This window comes from Falco peregrinus, chromosome 3 (genome assembly GCF_023634155.1).
Source record: "Falco peregrinus isolate bFalPer1 chromosome 3, bFalPer1.pri, whole genome shotgun sequence".
Lineage (NCBI taxonomy): Eukaryota > Metazoa > Chordata > Aves > Falconiformes > Falconidae > Falco > Falco peregrinus.
In genome coordinates this window covers 31563847-31585284 of record NC_073723.1, presented here as the reverse complement: position 1 = coordinate 31585284, position 21438 = coordinate 31563847, and the positions used below count along the sequence as shown (strand labels likewise).

The 21438-nt window shown below is 40.6% G+C and overlaps 1 protein-coding gene and 1 long non-coding RNA gene across 8 annotated transcripts in view; one reads left to right on the top strand and one right to left on the bottom strand.

The window, feature by feature from the left end:
• Positions 1–2594, bottom strand: part of LOC106113027 (uncharacterized) — a 17600-nt gene extending 15006 nt beyond the window's left edge. Inside the window, exon 1 of the long non-coding RNA XR_008746226.1 lies at positions 2456–2594. This is a non-coding gene — a long non-coding RNA (uncharacterized LOC106113027). The remainder of the gene's footprint in view (positions 1–2455) is intronic.
• On the top strand, positions 2156–21438 carry NDUFAF6 (NADH:ubiquinone oxidoreductase complex assembly factor 6). 7 transcript variants are annotated; one of them, XM_055798191.1, is made up of 9 exons: positions 2156–2457; positions 5225–5328; positions 6221–6343; positions 10614–10670; positions 12207–12309; positions 15047–15180; positions 16912–17013; positions 20718–20774; positions 21289–21438. In XM_055798191.1, exons 2-9 carry the CDS (start codon positions 5308–5310, stop codon positions 21415–21417), a joined length of 726 nt encoding a protein of 241 aa, XP_055654166.1. In that variant the 5' UTR covers positions 2156–2457; positions 5225–5307; the 3' UTR covers positions 21418–21438. The 7 variants fall into 7 exon arrangements, with proteins under 7 accessions (XP_055654166.1, XP_055654169.1, XP_055654162.1 ...); XM_055798194.1 differs by having other exon boundaries at positions 2282–2457; positions 5225–5324; XM_055798187.1 differs by lacking the exon at positions 2156–2457 and adding an exon at positions 2464–2690 and having other exon boundaries at positions 5225–5324.

Genomic DNA, 21438 nt, shown 5'->3' with positions numbered 1-21438 from the left:
TTACAACACACTGATTTTTCCTTAACTCTGATACTGGAATGAATCCAGGATTATTCAGAAGAGGAAAATTAGAGAGTGGGAGAATACATCCTTGCCCATGTGAGCATAGAGAACAGACCTGTCAGATCACTGTTCTGATTTCTGCTGTTGTCACTACAGATGACGGATCATGGGTGCCAGCCTCCCATAGCCCAGTGAAGACCTCAGCCTCTGGTCACTAGATATTCTGAGGCAGGTCTCTCTCTGTCCCCCATTCTCCTCTCCATGAAGACTTTTTTGGTATAGGCACGTGAATATATGTAGACCTCCTAAAGGTCAGCCTCTGTTTGGCCATCATGGAACAGCTGAGGGCTCCTTTTTCTCATTATACGTTGACAAATAATATCCGGCTGTTCTTTTATCAAGGGTTGGCTGTAACTGATCAGTATTTCCTGACACAAAACTTGTCTTTATTCAGAAATTCCAGGTTAGAGAAATAACTGAATTACTTCTATCTAAACCAGCCGTTGCTGCCACTAGCATTGCTGTCCAAGGATTTCAAAGTTTTATCTGATGAGTCAGCAGGACAAAATACTTCACTAAGAAGTACTCATAAGAGAGACAGACAATCATCTTTCAGCTTCTGAGAGAAATATTGGAAAAGGTGATGAAATGTGCTCTTTAACACAAGAAAATCATGAAAAAAAAATTTTTAGACACTCCTTACTATGCTTAACTTTTCATATGCAGTGTTAAAAACTCACTAAAACATTAAGCCAAATCATGACTCCCACTGCGCCGGCAGCACAAAAGGCCAATTTACTAGAATCTATACAGATTTAAAGAATTTTTTCAATAACTATACACAACACATGAAACATTTGTTTAAAGAAAAAAAACCCTGTAATTTAACGAACCAGTAAAGGTACAGAACAATAGGAAACAAATGTCAGCACACTGAGAAAGAGGTCAGGATTATTGTTTCTTACATGACACCTGGTTTATTCTTTTGTACTAAGGGTTTAAATCAGTTTAGCACCATTTTGGTTCATTCAGAGATTAACAAAAGTTAATATTTTATAAGATTTATTTATAATACCCTTGAGGTTTAGAGTGTGTTTATGTAACCCTTCTGCCAGGAACTGGCAGCAGCTGAAAGAGCTGGATTGGTTTATCTAGGGGTTCTCTCTGAAAACTTAAACAACAGCAGTTTCAGCCTCCACCCAAAGCTAAATGACCTCCTTTGGGTGCCCTGACAAACAATAAATCCTGCTCAGGGCATAGCAAGAGTTTAGAACAAGATCCGGAGTTTCAAGACAAAAAGAACTTTAGAGACGAGGAAAAGGGAAGAAGAAAGGCTCAGGGTAAACCCATAAAAGCCACTAATCAATAAAATAAATAATGCTTAAGCAAGATCCCTAACCTCCCTCTCCTTGTCGTCTCTGTGGCACAAAATAAAGGCTTGCTCTCATTTCCAGACAGATGCCTTGTCACTTGAACATCACTGCCCACTCAAAATTCTCCCCATATTTACTGTGTGGCTTCACTTTACAGCTAAGCTTATCAACATATGCATGGGAAATCCTACCCTCTCTCCAGCCCCCAGCCCCTTGTCCTGCTAACACCCTGTGCTGGTGCTGGTGCTCCGCTGACCATGCAGGGAGCTGATTCAAGGCACCAAACTGGTGGCAAATGAACTCAGCAAAACCAAAAGCAAGCAGTGGATAGTTTTCTGCTGGTTTAACTCCCTGAATCGACTTACTGTACTATAAAATGGAGATCAAAGCTAGCACCAGGGAAGAGGATGGCAAGGCTGGGGATAGAAAGAAAAACCAGACTGCTGTTGCTTCTATTAGTTACTAATAGGTTGGGCTGGTGCAGTGTTAAGATGAAGCTGCTCTCAAGCGTGGTGGCACTTTTATGTATTTGCTGGCTTTTCCCATACAGGCTAAACTTGGAGGGAGAGTGGCTACTCTGGCCATGACTACAGGAATAACAGGGCCCTTCTGTCTCTAAATAACCCTGTACAGTATCAGAAGACCCTTCACCCAGCCAAGCGGAGAAGTAGGGCCTCTGCTGCAAAACTGGAACACCCCATTTTACGGAGGACTAACCCTGTGGTCTGCCTCGCTGGCCAGGCAGCACTGCCCTGCTCCCCCCCGTCCCTCACAGAGAGAACAGGCCCTGAGGCTTCTTCCCAGTCCCACGGCCACTCCCGTACGTCCCCTGTGCCATAGCTAGATTTTGACAATTCAGCTTCCTCAGGTTTTTGGGGCACCCGGTGAAGATACCTAAGCGCCTGGTTTCCCCGGGAGCGGCGGAATTCACCTCGCACGGCCGCCACCAGCGCCCGCCTCGGGAAGCGGGGCAAGCTGAGGCACGGCCGGGCGGGCGGGCGCCATTTGCAGGACAACAAAAGGCCGTAGCGCTCCCACAACCCCCGGGCCGGCACCGCGCATCCTCGGGTGCCACCTACCGGTACCGTCTCCGTTAGACGCTGACCCGGCGCTGGCCCGGCGGCGCTGGGTAACGGCGGCCGGGGCGGGCAGCATGGCGGCCGCCATGGCGCGGGCCGGGCTGAGGCGCGGGCCTTGCTACCGCCTGGCAGGGGCGGCGGGCGGGCGGCCGGGGCTCGGCGGCGGGCGGGCGGCGGCGCGCTGGAGCCGCTCGGCGCCTGGAGGAGAGGTGCAGTACTGCGCCGAGCTGGTGCGGTGAGTGCCCCGCCGCGGAGGCCTGCGGACGCGTGGGTGCCGCTCCCCGCGGAGGAGGGCGGCCAGCCCGGCAGAGGGAGGCCTGCGGGCGCTTCCCTCCTGGCCGAGCAGCTGCGGAGTTTCCCGGGAAAGGCGGCCGGGTTTCCCCCCGCGGCACCCGGGGGCCCGGGCCGGCGGGTGGGGTGCGCCTCGCCGCCTCGGGGCGGGGGGCAGCGCAAAACGGGCAGATACTGCAGCCGCGTAGAGCCGTTGGGGTTGGGAAGGACCTTTAGAGTGGCCGAGCCCGGCCGTTAGCGCAGCACTGCCGAGCCCACCGCGAAACGCCACATCTGCCGGTCTTGTAAACACCTCTAGGCATGGTGGCTCCACCACCGCCCGGGGCAGCCTGTGCCCGGGCTGGACAGCCCTTTCCGTGGAGACATCTTTCGCCGATGCCCAGGCTAAACCTCCCCTGGCACAACTCGAGGCCATCATCTCTCGCCCCATACGGTGTAGCCCGATGGCAGTCTCCGCCCTCCCCCCCGCTTCTTTCGTAGCAGTTTCTCTGAAATATCGAACGTTTCCATTTCATCATTTCGCCTTTTTGGAGAGAAGGATCACCGAAGTGGGCGTTTCAAAATAACGGATGTTTTCAGGTCTACTTGTCTGCCGGGAGATGGCCGAGCTTCTGAAGTACTCCCTGGAAAAATGAGCAAAAGCAGAGGGAATGTGGCAGCTGGACAGAGGGCTCACCGAGCTTCACTGACCTGAACCCAGAGGGCGAGGAAGTCCCTGTCTCCAAAACCACCCGGTTTTGGTCAAATCCAGAATGCCACAAGAGGAGCTGGAGCGCAGCTCAGAGGCTCCCAGGCCAGGTGGCATTTCTTGCTTGGCTTCTGGACTGTAGGCGATGTGCAGGGCCCCTTAGCTGCCTTCCAGTCCACGGGAGTTCAGAGTTACAGAGTAAAAAAAAAAAAAAAAAAGAAGTCTCCTTGTAGAGACTTAAGTAACTTTTCTTTGGATACAGCTGTCCTAGACAGATGGTTGACAAAAGCAGGGAGAGTACTTCCAAGCATGTATAGAAAGAGTGGAACGGGATCATCTCCAAACTGATGCTTGTAAAAGATACAAAGGTGTGCATGGTCAGCAGTAACATTTCAAGTAGGAAAACTAATGGAAAAAAAATAGTATTTTTTTTGCTACACTTAATTTTTAAGCTTAGAATAATTGAGGAAAAAAACATTGCAATATGCCACCACCATTACTAGATGGAAGAGAAACTTCTCTTGTTGTGCTGACCTGTACTTTGTGTAACATAGAGGTGGTTCTGTGTTGCATAAACAACTCAGGCAAACTGCGAAACTGGAACTAGGAAAATGTGGCTGTGAACCTTGGAGCTCTGCCCAGGGTGGGCAGTACTAGGTATTACTAGTCACCCTTGAAAAAAATACTAGGTTTTGAGCTGATAATACTTTTCAGAGTGTCTTAATTGAGGGAGGTTTTGTGCACCTGTTCTTTAATATGAAGGTGACCTTCAAAGCCTTCTGAAATTCATAAATTTTTTTTTTTTTTTTTTGGTTGGTGCTTTTAAATTTGCATCAAGCCCTGAAACAAGTTTCACAACTGTTGCGAAAACTCTTAAGGATTTGCTAGTTATCAGCTGCTGTGTATTGTAGGGGTAAGATCCTCTGTTAGTCTCACTTCCTGATTGTTTGATGCTTGAAGTAGCAACCCTGATAACCCTTGGTTTTAGTTTGGGTTTGCTATTTTAAGCTCACATTCAAAAGAAACATGAGCACATGTAAGAACAGCAGACTTCATGAAAATGAGAAAATATGTTTTCCTTGACACCTGCTTCTCCACTTTTGAGGTGAAACTTGGGGTTATTGGTCTTGTTCTAATGAAGGATCAGGTTATAGTCTTATCAGAAAGTACACAAAAACGTTATTTCAAAACAAGCAATTTAGCTTTTCAGAGGTGACCAAGTGTTTTTATTAGCTGCCATTATGTATGATTTTGCAATTTACAATTCTGTGCACTGATTGTTTTTAATTTAATGGCACACCCAAGTGGCCAAACAAAGGCATATCACTCTAGATCAGCAACAAGTTACCTGCAGCGAAACTGCCGAGACCCAGAGTTTTTATGCTTTGAATATAGTTGCCAATAAACAAAAACTTACTGGTTAAGCAAGTGCTCTTTTGCCAAGCTCCAAATCACAGTCTTTTAAAGAAATGTGGTTTCATGTTTGGAACAGAAGTCTGGAAGTTGGACAATCTGGATTCTGTTTGCAGTTCTGCCACAGCCTAGTTCCATGCTTTTAGCCAAATATCTTGAGATACGGATTTGAGAGATGCGCTGAGAGTTCAGACAGCATCCTCTCTGTCTTGGAGTTTGTCTTATTTTAAAATAAACTTAAAAGCTGCTGATTTTGCATAGCCAGAGTTTTGAACTATAACTTCTTGCTACTATTTTTGGAGCTCAGTGCTAAGCAATAGCACACCCGGTTTATATAGAGCTGTAAATAATAAATGTATTTTTTCATTCTTTTATAGGAAGCGTGACTATGAAGGGTTTCTGTGTTCTCTGCTGTTGCCTGCAGAATCTCGAACCTCTGCTTTTGCTTTGAGAGCTTTCAATGTGGAACTGGCTCAGGCAGGTATTAAAATATGTTTGTGAACTCTGGAAATGTAAAATAACACTAAATTACAAAGATTACAAATTCTAAATTACACTAGTAGGGGGTGTTTTGCCAAGATTAACTTTCTGTACTATAATGTAGTGTACTATAATATAAATAGTGCAATACAAACCTCTGATTTTGAATGGCCCTTGGAAAGTAGCCAGCCTCCCCCAATTTATTTTGTTTATGTGTATAGTTTTTCTGACTTCCCTCTTTGTCATGCATTTTAAAAATAAATTATAACAAACAGGCTGTGGTCTTTGATACTGCTGTGTGACTGCATCTATGTCTGGCTTCAAATGCAGGGACTGAATGGGTTGCCAAGCCATATCTGTAGAAGCTTTGTCAAAAACTTGGATGATATAATCAGTCCCAGGTCTTTGTTGGCAGAAGCTAGGTGATGGAAACGCTGCTGGGAGGGAAGCTAATTAGACAGTTGTGGAAGTGGAGTGGCTGCAGTCTCCCCCCTTTGCTACATGGCCAGAAACTGCCAGTGCAACCAAGAAAGTTGGTAACACTTGCCAGAAAGGAACAATCCAGGAAATGTGCTGACCAAGTAAAACCCCTCATCAGCTTCTGTGAGCAGCGCTTCTGTTAATCTGTGACGCTTCCTCACTGCTTTTACCTCTTCTTATACTTCTGGGAAGAAAGCTAAGGTTAGGGTTGCCCAGGTTTTAACCTTCATGGGTGAAGATACTTTTTTTTAAACTCTCATAGTGCTCATATGCTTTATGAGCAATAAACATAAATTCAGAACTGAGCACTTCCCCTGCTGAGTTTGCCTGTGTCCTGTGTCTGTCTTTTCAGTGTAGACAGACCAAGTGCCTTAAAGGAACTGTGAATTTCACTCCAGATGTATCCTTTCCAGATTAAAGACTCCATAACTCAGAAGACTACAGGTTTCATGCGAATGCAGTTCTGGAGGGAGGCTGTGGAAGACATATACTGTGATAACCCACCACATCAGCCCGTTGCTACAGAACTGTGGAGGGTAAAATATACCTTTATTGTCCTAAAATTCACTTAACTAAAATATTACTGTGGGAAATAATGTCCTTGTTTTGTGTGTGCTGTGTTGCATAGTTAATAGCGTTATTTTATATAAAACAGGTAATGTAAGCTGTGATTGTGTGATGTTGTAAGTTACCTACAACCAAAGGGCAAAGTTGGAGAAGGAGGATAGTGGGCAGGACCTACCAGGAGGGTCAGACTTCTGCAAACAGTCTGCTTTTTTCTCTTCTGTTTAGGTGAAGGACTGAGTAAACTGTGGTAAGCTGTAAGTTGATAGCAAGTGAAGTGCATAAGTATACTATCTTGAGCCAGTGCTCATCCTGCCTGAATAGATTTAAGCTGTACAAAAAGACAGGAGGCTAAGCACAGGTGTTGAACTAGTAAATAGGGCATGAGGAAAAGTCCGAGACCTCTGTATGCAGTTACTGGGTTACAGGGAGAATCTTGATACAGTCTTCTCCTTGCATCAGGAGTTGCTTGATGACGTCTATTTAGGTATATTTTCCACAGATCCCGTTGTGTGCCATGAGTAACAGGGGATGTATTCGGTGAACTTAACAGTGCATTGAGTAACAGGGAATGTACTTGTGAACCTAACAGTTTATTTTTAACAAGATGCCCGAGTTCTACAGGCACTAGAACATCACACATAAAGTACACCTACAAATCTGTTCCTCTGCTGTTCATGGCCAAAGAAACAGAAGCTTTCTTCCAAAATTTTTTGTTTCTAGTTAGGACTGTCACTGGTATGTTCAAAGTATGGTTGAAAGTCTGAAGACAGTGTAAATGGATTTCCCCTTGATACTGATCTAGAACCATGGAATAATTTAGTTGGGAGGGATCTCTGGTTGTCATCTAGTCCAACTTGCCACTGAAAGAAGGTCTAACATCATAATTGGATCATGTTGTCAGGGTCACATTGAGCTGATTTTTTAATCAGGGATGGAAATTCCATTCATTGCTAACTTGTCATCTTAGGGCCGTGGGCCACAGCAAATCAGAACCTTCCAAAAGAGCAGCTACCATAAGGCCTTTATAAGATCAGAACTTAAACTAAATTTCTCTGAGCTCCTGGACATGAAAAGCTGCAGTCTGTCTAGATATCAATAGCTGAATTCAATTAACATGAATCCCATAGGTAGTTAGGTTTGTGGACCTTCTAAAAAACAGGCAGTGAAGTGTGGAGTCTTCACCTAAGTATTCATCTGCATTGTTCCTTTTAAAATCCCAGGAAGAGCAGGACACTCATTGTAATGCTGGGTTAGGCCAGTGCAGTTCCTGTGGGATTAAAGCATTTCACTTGTTGCCATTTTGGCTTCATATCTACTCCGCTGCACCTTTGACACCACAAAAATTAGTCCTTTCCAAATCCTCTATAAATGCTTTTTGGCAGTGCTGAAACTGTGGCCTCTCCTTGACTCTTCCTCCTTCAAATGTGAAATAAAGCATAAGTGAACATTTGTTCCTGTCTATCAACACTCATGTTTAGATTAAAGTTCAGATTTAAACAAGGTATACTTTGTTTAACTAAGAGAAAACATAGGTAAAGCCAAGAAGTAAAATAAAAGAAAAACAGCTGTTACAGTCACTTCTAGGAGGACCAGAGCTATTCACAGGTGTCTCCAGCTCAGATAAAGCGTGTGCTGTAGCCACAAAGAAATGTTCATACAGTTAGAATGAAGACTGGCAAATGTTGTGAGCCTCTATGGGATTATGGGAGTTGAAGATGCACCCAGGGTGGTACTTCAAGGTAGGCATTAAAATGCAGAACTGGTCATTTTGCATGTCAATCTGACTGTGCCTTTGCCCCTTATTTCCTTCTTTCTTTCTGTCTTGCATATTGACTTAGAATATGCTGACATTGTAAACTTGCCAGGAACAAGACCCTTTTCTCCCAAAATGCTTTTGTCTCCTGTCCAAGGAGGAACTTGCTTTAGTGTAGCTTAACTTATTTTTGTTTCCGAAAGATTCTCATTCAGTTGTCGGGTTGAGCAATTTAGGTACAAGTTAGTTTTGGATGTGATTGTATATATTCTTTAGACCACTTTTAATTTCAGGCTGCGTGTGTGTGTATCAATGTCCAACCAGTCTCCGAGCAGAGCCCCCTCCCAGCACCAACTTCTCCCCTAGTTTTATTGCTGAGCATGACATCCCATGATGTGGAGTAGCCCTGTGGTCAGCAGGGGTCAGCTGTCCCAGCTGTGTCCCCTCCCAATGCCTTGTGTGCCTCCAACCTACTTGCTGGCAGGGCAGTATGAGCAGAAGAAAAGGCCTTGATGCTGTGTAAGCCCTGCTCAGCAGTAACTAAAACATCAGTGTGTTATCAACACTGTTTTCAGCACAAATCCAGAACGTAGCCCCATACAAGCTGCTGTGAAGAATCTTCACTGTCCCAGTCAAAACCAGTACAACATTCAGATGTAAACCATTCAGATACTGAGATCAGTTGCAAACCTTTCCAATAGCTAAGGCTGCCAGTTATACTCCTTTCTCACAAATCAGAAAATTGATTTTGAAGTGGAAGCAAGAATTGGTCTGTCTCTGTGGGTAAGATTTCACCTCACGTGATTTCTGTAAAGGAAGACCAATAAAAGACAATCCAAACAGAACTGGTTGTGACGTAGGATTTGAAGAATAATTCTGAAAGTATTTCTAGGAGCTCTGATAGCTCGGAACACTGCCATGTGCTGGAGCGAACTAACAGTCTGACTTGACCTGGTGACCTTTGCACTCAAGATGTGATTTTATTTCTACATTTCAGCAAATAGCCCAAGAATGACTTGTTCGAAGAGCACAGCTTCACAAATGTTCAAGAATGTCATTGCAATTCTTAGAAGGGTTTGGAAAGACACCTGAACTCACAAGTATTGCAGAACTGTTAACAGAATTGCTATCTCTTTTGTACAGCATATTTTACATATACTCTTTTCTTGCTGTTGAGTTTGTATGAGGACAGTTTTGTTTTTCTAGAATAAATACTAATTTATCATGCTAAGCATGTTTCCGAAGTTTTGTATATCCCAGAACACTCACATTTGGATTCCAAGAGTTTTATGCAGTAGTAAGATATAGAAATAGCTTTTAATAGTATTTCTAGAATTATTAATAGCTCAACTCTTAGTGACTTTCGTATAAACTTACACAGCAGCTGTGTGATAGTTGTTCTTACTTATCTGTCCATTTTGAACATACAAAAAGTGAGGTCTAATTCTCCGTTGATTTCTGTGGAAGAAATCAGTTTTCAAAAGCTGAAAAATGAGGACCTGTGTGTTTGAATGAAGGTAGCTTAAAATGGGTGTAATGTACAAAGTGGATTATTTAGCATAACTCAGTCACAGGTCAAGTCTTAAAGCATCAAACTCTTTCAAGGATTTCATTTACAAAGTGATACTCAAGATGAATAAGTGAGAAGTAAACCTGACGTTAGTAGTTGTAGCTTTAAATTTGCCTTTTCACATACCAAGTACTACCTCAAGCAGATTTTGTTGAATCAACAAGAAGATCTAGTTTTGTCAGACCTTAGAAAAAATATTTATAAATACAACGGATATAAAGAAGAAGTTGAAAGTGAGCTATAAAGGCTAAGATTGTGAGAAATCTGTTCCATAGGTTTTGTTTATATGTGTGATTGTAGCCTTTCTGACAAAGTGGTCTGCAAAATTCAGCATGTGTAAGTAAGGGGATGGAAGGTAAGTTGATAGGAAGGGGTACAGGAAGGAAGTCAAATACAAAAGTCAAATACAAGTTTAAGAACCAAAAGGGGAGTGCATGAACATGAGATGCTGTGGGATACGTTTTTGAACAAAACCATAATATTAATTACATTTCTTTGTTAGGATGCTGTCTTTACAGTACCTATTTGTATGTTGTACTGACATTTTCTGAACATTTACAGGGGAAGTCTTTTTATTGCTTGACTGTTCTCTTTGGAAAGCGAACATAGTAATCTGCGAATATTTTGTGGGAATATATGACTCCATGAAAGAATAAATTACTTTCAAAAATATTTTTAAATGAATGCTTTTAGTTAACTGTCTTGATGTCCCAGATCTCATTTTTTTGTGTGCAACAACTTGTCACAAATGCTAGTTAAATTTTTTTGTATTTGAAGACGATTCTCATTTTCCACTGACATGCCACTTTGATTTAACCCAGTGAATACAATCCTTGGGAGGAAAGGATTATCTAAAATATTTTTCAGCCTTCAGAATGCATACATTAACATGGATGTTTTATCTGATAATCTTCAGGCTGTCAAGAGGCATAAATTGACTAAAATGTGGTTTATGAAGATCATTGATGAAAGAGTAAGTATTTACCAATCAAAGTCTGATTCTGGTTTTAGTCATATTTGGGGGTTTTCCCCTTATTTTTAGGTGTTTGTGTGTAAAACAAAAGCTTAAGTAATTAATCTTTTCTGGGCAGTAGTATTTCTCCTTAAGGATGGTACTGCTACATTTCCTTTTAATTCCTTGATGCCCCTCTTCATAGGTTCTGAACTTTCTGTCTAAAATGGCTAATAGAATCCTTTGTTTATTTTTGCTTTAAAATAGATGTAGTTTTTGAGTCCACATCTTTCTTGTTCCCTGTTTTGACGACCCGTGTATCTGTGCTCATGTTTTCTGTTGCTGGTCTGTATTCCTGATTTGAAGTGGTTGCTCCTAGAGGTAATCCATTGGGAGTTACATTTAGATACTTTTCTTTGTGTAAGTGAGGGAAGTTCCATCATGTGGGGTTATGTAGAAAGGTCTCCATATGCTAAGAATTCTGGAAAACTACATTTTAATAGAAATGGAAATGAAGACTGTGCAAGAAGGAAAGTCCGTACATGTTCTCTCTTTGTGCCATTCCAATCCTGCCCCAGGAGAAAGGCCAACTTGCATATTGCAAAAAGTTGCACAGATCTACATCATTGGCATCATCTTATTTCTCCACACCTCTTTTCTTACCATGTCAATTTTGCCCCTAAATAGCCTTTTCTTGTGATGAGTCATTGATATAAAATCTCAAAAATTAAATGACCTGTCTGAACCTTTCTTCCACATTTTTCTGCTTCTCCTTATCATGGATGTGGAGTTTTTTCTAAGCAGCACTGTAAAATGGAGTATTTAAATCACATGAATTTTAAAGTATCTATCCTTTTTCTGGGAAAAAACAAGAGGAAGAATTTCACTGATACAGTGATGCTGCTACCAACTGTGACACAAGGGCAAGACTGAATAGCTGAGGGCAGGAATTTCTTAAGTGACTTTAGCTGCTAAAGTTAGTGTCTCATGAAGTTATACCTTGAGAAAATTGGTCAGTTACTTGTGGGGTCTCATTGCTGTGAAAGACTGCAGAGTTTTTAAATTTTAAGACTGGTATGTTTTAACCACAAAAGCCACTAGGACAGGAAGAGCGATGGAGGATGTTATATTTTTGTGTGTATTTGCATATGACTTTGGAACTCGTGTGTATTTGGTGGATTGATTTTTGTGCATATTTCAACAAGTGTATAACTGTTTATCTAAGTTTCTCTGTGCTTAAGGATTAAAATTGGCAACCTCGTAGTGTAAGAATACCATATGCGTTTTGTTTAGGCTGTATCTTTTTTAATTAAGAATTCTGATTTTTTATTGTTGCAAAAAGTTACATTTGCTCCAGTAACCAGACTTGGCTGCAGTTGCATGTAGCTGTTTGGTTATGTTAGACTTGCTGTACGTTTTAGTGACTGAGTTTATACTGTCTCTTAATTTTGTCCTTTTTTCTTCTAATAGTGAATTAGGCTGACATGATTGTAGTAATAAACTTGTACAAATATCATTGTGTTTACATTTTACTGAAGTTCTGTGTTCATATTACAGGAGAAGAATTTGGATGATAGGGCGTACCGTAATATCCAGGAGCTTGAAGCATATGCTGAGAACACTCAAAGTGCCCTCTTGTACCTCACCTTGGAAATGCTGGGTAGGAGTTTTCCCCTGTTTAGATTTTCTTGATGACTCATTAGTGCAGACAGAATATTTACTGATGTTTCAAAAAGCCTACTCTTTTTTTCCACTGGAGTTTAATTTCAAGAGAAGCTGTCTTGGGTAATACTTCAGATACCTTTTGAATGCTCAGTGATAAATCTGGAATCTTACTGCACCTGTCCTAGAACTACATACTTTCCTTAGAAGCTGCTCAGTGAAAAGCTCACTGAAGTGTGGTTTCCTACTGCTCTGTTCTTTGTTGCTTTGTTTTGTCTCTTCTTGCTCCTGTTGCAGAGTGTGGTGAATTCAGCTAGCTCTTCTCCATATTTTCTGATTGTCCCACTTGACAGAACACAAAGTGCTGTAGTTATTCTGCAGATGTTGTTCTATATTGCAGTGATGTAGACTGCTTATCTTGGAAAAGCTGACTTCCCAACCTCTAAACTTCGCTTGGTGGTGGTGTAAATTTGGGTCTGAATCCTCTCCTCTTCGTAAAAGTGGGTTAATTATCAATAATTGAATAGCTAGAAAAAATGTGACAAAGATGATATGATCCTTGCAGTTAAGAGCTAGTCTGTGTCAGGTTTAACACAAGAGTCACAGATTGGGAAATAACTGTTCCATTTGCGGTGAAGAAAAGGTTAACTTTCTTTAAGGTGTCTTGTTGCATTATGGAAGTATGCCCTGTATGAGTTCAGGAGTAAAAGAAGGGTGAGAATTACTATTTTGTAGTATTTAGTATTGTAGTAGCAGTATTTTCTTCTTCCTTATCAGAGTAGTCTGATGGAAGGCTGATGCTGAGTTTAAAAATTTAAAAAGAAGAGAGAGAAGTAAAAAGAGAGATACAGAAAGTACGTTATTCTTTGGAAGAAATGAGGAACCTATTTCTTAACATCTGATGTTCGCTTCCTCAGTGGGAAATCAGTGAAATGGTGCAAGTGTCTTTCTGAACTTCTCATTGAAGAAATGTAGGAGTATGAAAAATAACAACATTTTCCATTCTGAGAAATGTCCTCAATCCTGAACAAGTTCAGTCATTCTTGGGTCACTCCTAGTACAAGTCAGATGATCCTGTTCTTGAAAATCTGTTATGGGGGCTGCAGATTTTCTAGGTGCCCTATTGTCATGTTTAACCTCTCTTAAATACACTAGTGTAACAAAATATCTAAGCAAAAGTCTCCTTCACTGCATATTAAACAGTTAACTTCTGTGGTTTTTTTCACAGATGGGAGAAATTAATTGAACACAGACCTTTTCTTGGTGTTTCCCGTCAGCAGTCTTTTCTAGACTAGGTGGACCTGGTTTCATTACAGGTCATACTTGCTAAATTTCTTGTGGTTTTTAGCTTCTTTATTTCTGATCTATGTTCAGTTTGTGTGTCTCTCTTCCAGTAGCAGTGCTGCTTTATTCTTACTGATTTTTGGGTTTCTTCTTTTGTCAAGCTCACTTTGACTGGTAATCTTGTTGTGCAAAGTCCTGGTACTTCCTCCCAGCTTCTGTCATTTAAAAATACTAACAATGTGCTCTCTGATTCATTGCCAAAGTAGTGAGGAGTCTGGTACTACTCAATAATTTTGTTAAACCCTTTCAGAACCTCACTTTTGGGATATATTCCAAGGTTGAGCATGAGTCATTGCTAACTCTTAGACTTTGAGGTGTTGTTTTTTTTTTTGTCGTGGTTTTGTTTTGTTTTTTTTTTTTTAATTCCTAGTTATATGTAAAGCTTGAGCTGCCCAGTCAGTATCGATGTTCTATCCATTGATTCTTCCAAGCCATGCTCTGCTTTCTGCTGCCATTGCCAAAATAAGTCCATGTAGTCTACCGATAGCCACTGTTTTGCAAAGGCTTCTGAGACCTGTGCAAGGCTCAGGCAGGCTTGGGCAGCAAAACTGGTACGCCCAGTGTCCTTTCTCAGGTGTCAGTAGGCTCATCGGTCTATACAGAATGCTGCTTCTGTTAGAGCTGTTGTGAATTTTAATTTCAGTTTTCCTTTAAGTTTTCATTCTATCCTAGATCAGTCCTACGAAAACATTACGGCTTTATGATCAGTCTAAGCCAGCTCTGTATGTTCTTGCCATGAAGAGCAGTGGTGCTGCTCTGCCCCACTCGCCTCCCTCTTCTTTCCCTTCCCACAGTTATGTGACCATGCAGTAACTAAAGTTAGTTTTCCATTGCTTTGGTGATCTGATTCAGTTCACTATGGTACTACCGCATGGCCTGTGACAGCACAAGGGAGGTGGCAGAAGTACAGGTTCTGGGGGGAAGCATAGGACCATTCTCTTTGGCCTCAGTACACAGCTGAATCAGCTGCAGCTAATCATGAAACCATGCTGTAAGCATTAGTGCTTGTCAGGAATCTCACGGTTGTATGACTTTTCTAGCAGGAAAAAACAGTTCTTGGAATACTGTTATCCTGGGAGAGGACATGGCAATGAAAATGGGTTTGTGTACTGATGTATCTGAATAGGTACTGCTCTGCTAAGTGTTCACTTTGCCGAAACTGCAACAAGCTGAGAGGTATTTTGCTCTTCAGTGTGGAAATCGATGACCTTGCCTGCTGCTTTGCACCTCTGAGATGAGACCTCAAGGCAGTTTATGGATATAGACAGTTCTATCATGGACCGATGCACTTAGCTTTCCTTAAATATGACTGTGGTACGCGTCAGGGAAGACTGTACCCCCTCAAAAGGCCTGACAGTGTATTTCTAAACTTATTATTTCTGCAATTTTAGGTGTGAGGGATATCCATGCTGACCATGCAGCCAGTCACATTGGGAAAGCACAAGGCATAGTTACCTGTTTAAGAGCAACTCCGTATCACAGTAGAAGACAAAAGGTCTTTCTTCCCATGGACATTTGTATGTTGGTAAGAGAAGCAAGTTGTCTGGAATTGAACAGTACAGTGTTTCTAACTGTGTCTCTCAGAATTTATTAGGCTAGAAACAGAACCCTTTTTTCTTTATTTTAACTCTTTGTGCTGTGGCCTAGTGATATGCCAGTCATGGTTTTGTGTCTTCTGGGAGGTGAAAGGAGTGACTTTCATGAAACTCTAGGGTTTCTGATTTTTTTTTTTAATTTTATTAAATGTAGTAGTATTTTAGCTTTCAGGAATTTTTCCATTAATGTGTAGGATTACACAAATGGAATAGTGCCTGGGTTCTGGTTTTTGGGTTTGTTTTCTTTTTTCTTTTCCTCTCCCCGTAAAGGAAATGCTATGAGAGATTTTACTTCTGAACAAAGTTCTTGTGTTTCCCATTACTACATTTCATAAATGTGCTGGTGATTTTGGGTTTTTTGGGGTTGGTTTGGTTGGGTTTTTTTGTTACATGTTTGATAGCTATAAGCATACATTCTATACATTGCTGTAGGAGATAGTATAGTCCTCCAATTTAATTGTACATGTAATTTGCATTGGAATTTAGCAGACATTGCAATTTGGGTAAAACGGGATTAAAGCTCAAATTTTTTGGTTAAAGATCTCTGGCTAGAACTGTAGGCATCTCAGCTGTTATTCCTTCATCTCCAGTCTTTATTTTTAAATATTAATGCTGTTTGTTTTATACTTACCCAAAATCTATGTAATATATTGTGGTGATACTTAAGGCAGTTGTGTTAGTATTTTTTGAATATTGTTGTAATACAATTGGAAGTTTTGAGTTGAAGTTTAGTAGTTAGTTGCAAAAACCATAGACCTAATATAGGTCAAGGCTGTAAGAATGCAGAAAGGAGCTGCACCCTGCTTTCAGCCCTTCTGGGACTGGATGGTATAGGAGGCCTTCCAAGATTTTAGCTTTTCAAACACAGCATGAAAATTCACAGTCATTCCTTGCCACTGAAGGTGTTTTACAGTGAAACTGTAAAAACAGCTTGCATCCCTTCTGTGCAAACTGAGCATCTTGCAGGCATTTCAGCTGCTGGCAAGTATCACAGAGTGCTGCTGGAGTCTCTGCCTCCTGTGAAGCCTACCTGCCTACCTTTATACAGCTTCCACACGTTTGAGTGTTGTTGAGAAGAATGGGCAACTGGTGCAATTCTGAATATACCATATTCTGTCTTACATTGGTCACTATAGTCAAAGAATTAAGTTTGGGGTTGGGTTTTGGGGCAGTGGGGGTGGTTTTGCTTTTTCAGTTTGTTTTGGATTTTGGGAGTGGGGTGGTTTGAGTTTTTTTGTTTTGTTTGTGGTTTTTTAGTTTTGCTGGGATTTTTGGTTTGGGTTTTTTTAAGAAAACTGAAAAAAATATTGGTTCTTGGGTTATGGTTTTAAAAATGGGGCATCTAAACTGATCTAAATTCCCAAACCTTTAAAATCTGACTTGGTTATCTGACTGACCACAAAGTCTTTAGGGAAAGAATTCATGCAGAGAGTCTGTACCAACTGTCCTCTTTGTTCTCTTGATTTTTTTTCCAAGTGATCAACACAAAAAAAAAAGGGGGAGGGGGAATTTAATAGGGAGGGGGCAGTGGGAAAACATTTAGGCTGTTTCAGTCTTATGTCATTAGTTTGGTGGCTGGGACAGGTTTCTGAGAAGCTAAAAGGGTAACTTGATATTTATTGAGGTTTTTGTTTTTTTTTTTAATTTTCTTTCCTGTCTAGCATGGAGTTTCACAAGAGGATTTCATAAGAGGCAAGCAAGAGAAAAATGTGAGAGATGTAATTTATGACATTGCCAGCCAAGCCCATATTCATCTAGAACACGTGAGATTCCTTCCCTTTTATTTATTTAAATAAATGTAATTGATGCTAATCTTCACAAAGCATTGTGCGCAAGTGTTGTTAGAAGACTTACAGCTGCATACTTATTTTCAGGCATTTTACTGTTAACTACTTCCAGTGTTTAAATAAAAAAAAAAAACCAAAACAACAACCCAGCCACACAAACCCTTTAAATATTACAACTACTTCTGTAGGAATATTATATTTACCTGTGTGTAGTTTACTCACAGCCGGGCCCAAGTGCATATAGATAAATACTGCCTAAATGCCTTACTACTGGCAGAGAAACTTCAAGCAGATTTTTATAAATGCAGCTATATGCCAGCATGGGATCAGCACCATAGAAAGCACTTCTGCGTATGGTATTTCACAGTCAGGGGAATGGCTGCCAGGAAAGCGGAGCATGTTGCCTTTAACTGCTGGTTAGTGTGTGTGGGAGGGGGGATTCATTCCTTAACATGACCGTACATACTTAAAGCTATGTTGGGAAAGGTACTTACTGTTACATTTCTTTTCTGGCTCACAACCAAATGAATTAGGGAAAGACTTTATTTGCTTGGAACAGCGGATGATGAATCCTAGAGAACCTCAGAGTCCTCTTGTTTTTCTTCTATGCTCCTATTTTAGCTACACTCTGAATTGTTTGTTGGTACATAATACAAAAGCAAAAGAATGTTTCATCAGTAATGCTGTGTCTGCCTTTATCTGGAAAACAAAACTTGCAAGCAGCACTGTAGAGTGTGTCTTAAGTCTACAAGTACATGTAAACATATACTTTGAACATTGCACCCAATACTTCCAGTCAAGGTAGTCTGAAAAGATACCACTTTGAAGTGAAGTGCCAGATTTATCTCTGCATTTACACCATTAATACAATCCTCAATTACAGTGTTACCTGTGATCACAGTACTTTATGCAGTAGCGATAGGAGAGCCCTTCATTTTTCTGAAGGTAAAATGAGGCATCCCTAGCTTGTTCAGTCAGTGGTTAGTTGATTAATATTTTGGGGTTTTTTTTTAATACTATGTAGCCTTGGGCTTTATTTTTAATACAGACTCTTTATAATTGGCATTTAATGCATTCCTGTTCATGTTGTTTCTTCACCTGATGTCTCCGTTTTTGTTGTCACATGCCCAAGAAAACTTTATTCCATTTAGAAGCAGAGAAGACAAAATGCAACATCAGAACTGCCCACTGTCTTTGTTCAAGCTGAAATATTTTGATTTTTCTTTTTTTATTCCCCACCCCTCAACCTATAATGCACAGTGTATAAAACCCACTGACTTTCATTGCAATTGTGGCTTACAAAAATGCCAAGTGTCTGGCCTGAAATGCCTCACATCAGGGATGGGAGGCATGGAAAACAAGCAACATGTATTTATTGTCCAGATGTTTAGAATTTAGTTCTTGGTATTGCATGCAAATTTTGGGACAGAAATGGAGAGAATTCACTTCTGCAGAGCCTTTCAGATAATTTGGTAATTCTTAGTGCAATGGTCCCCTGGCTCCCAACATGCCAACCAGCTTCTGAAGAGAACAGGCAGATCCTTACTCCTGCTTTCTTCCCACTCCATTCCTAGAGCAGAGCCCATGTTATGCACTGGGAGGGTCCTATGGGAAATACGCAATGTGATCGTGTAGTTGGAGACTATATAGAAAGTAGAAACACAGGGAAAACAGATTAGGGCAGCATTAACATTTTATTCAATTGAATGTTGATGTTGGGGTGTGTCCCTCCTTTTTTTTTTTCTTTTTCCTAAATTGTGGGTTATATCTTCTTAATTAAAATAAAAAATTCTCTCTGAATACCTGCTTCCAGCCTCCATCATCATCAGCGAAGGATAATTGACAGTGCAGTATCTCTAAAGTGTTCAGACCACTTGAACTGGCAACAGCTGGCAGTAATAACAGGGTATTAGCCTCCTTGATAATCAGATGGTCTTTGTTAATGCAAGGATGAAGATACTTTCTCCCCTAATGGATAAACCAGTCTTGCTGGCAACATTTGCGGGTGTTTCAAGACATTTAGGTGAATGTAATGGGCTGGTGCCTTTAAATGCATCTGTTCCCTGGTATAAAATCACCATCTTGTTTTGCCTGAGGGTCTTTCCAGCCACTTCACCCTCTGTCTTAGTTGGAATTACAGGGTCGGGTAAAGTTTAAACCTGCAGAGTGGTTTCAACAATCTCAGCGTTTGTTACATAAACCACATATTTTGGAGGATGAGGGTAACAGTTACCACCCTCATTTCACAGTCAGAAGAAACATAATTCTGAAGTGCTAAATTAAGTCTCAGCGATGCTATATGAAGCGTATTGTAGCGATGTGGCACTTGATCTTGGGGAAAAAGGTTTCTGTAGTGTGGTCAGCTCTTCCTGATACTGCGACTGATGACCAGCAGAGGGCAAAATAAGGTAATGAAGATTGCAGTTTTCTTTAGGAATTGTGTATTTTCTTAGAATAAAAGCATATAATAAAAGTTCTCTGTCAGTCCCACCGTGATCCCTTTGAAAGCCTGCCAATACATTTACATATGTGTACCCCTATTAAACACCCCTTCCCCTGTTCTTCTTATTTAAGAGTCTCCTTTTGGCTTTTTGCATTTATCTCAATTATGCTAGATCATTATGGACTCAGTTTACCAAGGAAGATAGCATGGTTTTCGAATGACAAGCAACCCATTCTGGGTTAAGCAGGTCAAGCAAGATTTTATTCTTTTCTCATCCCACAACTAATAAGGCAGAACATTAGATCAGGGAAGAGCATTTTGTGTTTTTTAGAGAGAGATGTATACACACACACACACACTTTATTATATCTCAAAGTTTTAAAATAATTTGCCTTCTGAAAAGATTCAGTATTTTTCCCTTTTAAACAGCCTAATTTTCTCAATTGTCTGGAAAGACCCATGGAAAATTAACAGAAATGTGTATTCTCATCAGTATTAATGGTTTGTTTGTTTTAAACTGCAAGGAAAGGAAAACAGGGAGGGATTCTGTATTTATAAATAAGCATTACAGCAAGATTTGATTCAGCTCTGTTAGATATACCCGAGTTGTACATGGGTTTAAACTGTAGATTTGATTCAGCCATGTTTTAAGACTGTTTTTATGTAGATACTGAGGACCTCAGGCACTGCGATCCTTTCAAAGTCCCATAAATGTAAATGGAGCATAACTGGACTTCTGGGACTGATGGCAACACTGGACCAAAAATATGTACTCAGAAAAAGGCATTTCTGGTCTTCCATCATTTCTGTCTCTTGGGATGTAGAGAGTTATTTGGTGGGGGGCGGGGGGAAAGGGCTAGACCATATTTATTAAATCAGATGTAACTTGGAACTTTGTTGGAACAAGGGATGCTAATTTACATTGGCTTATTATATCTAAACCGTAAGGCTGTCAAACCGTGCAAGAATTTTAGTAGGACTCTCCCATTATTATATACTTTCTGTGCAATTGCTTTTGTATACAGTGAGGGATGGTGCTGGCATGCACGTAATGAAAAATTACAGTTTCAGGATGTCAGAATAAAAAGGGATGAAGCTTGTAATGCAGTCTGTTGCCTCTAACCATTATATATAGTACTTGATATTTAATCTGAAATGTTAAATTCTCCTAATAAGTATGTTTGGTTTTTATTGGTGTTTTTTTTTTCCCCTCCCACCTCACCCCATTTACTTCCAGGCTAGATCTTTCAGTAAGAAAGTTCCTGTGAAGGCATATCCTGCTTTTTTCTGTACGGTGGGTGTAATATCATACACTCTTTAAGTGGTGGACTCACTTCTGTGCTAATATGCTTGTGAAGACTAGAGTATCAGATGAAGCATGGTTAACTAACGCTTCAAGTGTCTATTTTGGGAGGATGTAATACTTAAAACTTGTGAAAATCATAATGTGTGCCTGACTCTGGAACCTCATATTTTTGATCAACACTTCTAATCCTTCTTTAACTACATTGTTTTGCTCAAGATGTCTGTATATTCACAGACCATTGTTCTGATGCAAGGGCCCAAAATCTTGTCACAAATTATTTTTGTAATTTGCTGTTTGGTCTAGTAAGAGATAATGCTTCTCTTCACAAAGCCTGCCTTTTTTATATCCTTTGAATGTGACAGTTACACTACCACTTAATAAAACAGGCTAATTGTGAAGCCTTTTGGCAGTTCCTCAATCAATTTCATCGGTTGCTTTTTAAACTTAATACCCAGTTATTTGTGTGCACCATATGGATTAAGCTTTTTTTCTTATTTTCTAGGTTGCTTTAGATGATTATTTATGTAATATGCGAAAAGTGGACTTCAATATATTTCATCCAAGCTTACAAAAGAGGAGTACATTATTACCATTGCATTTATATATTAGATCTTGGAAAAAAACATATTAAAGTTTGGTTTTTTTAATATGG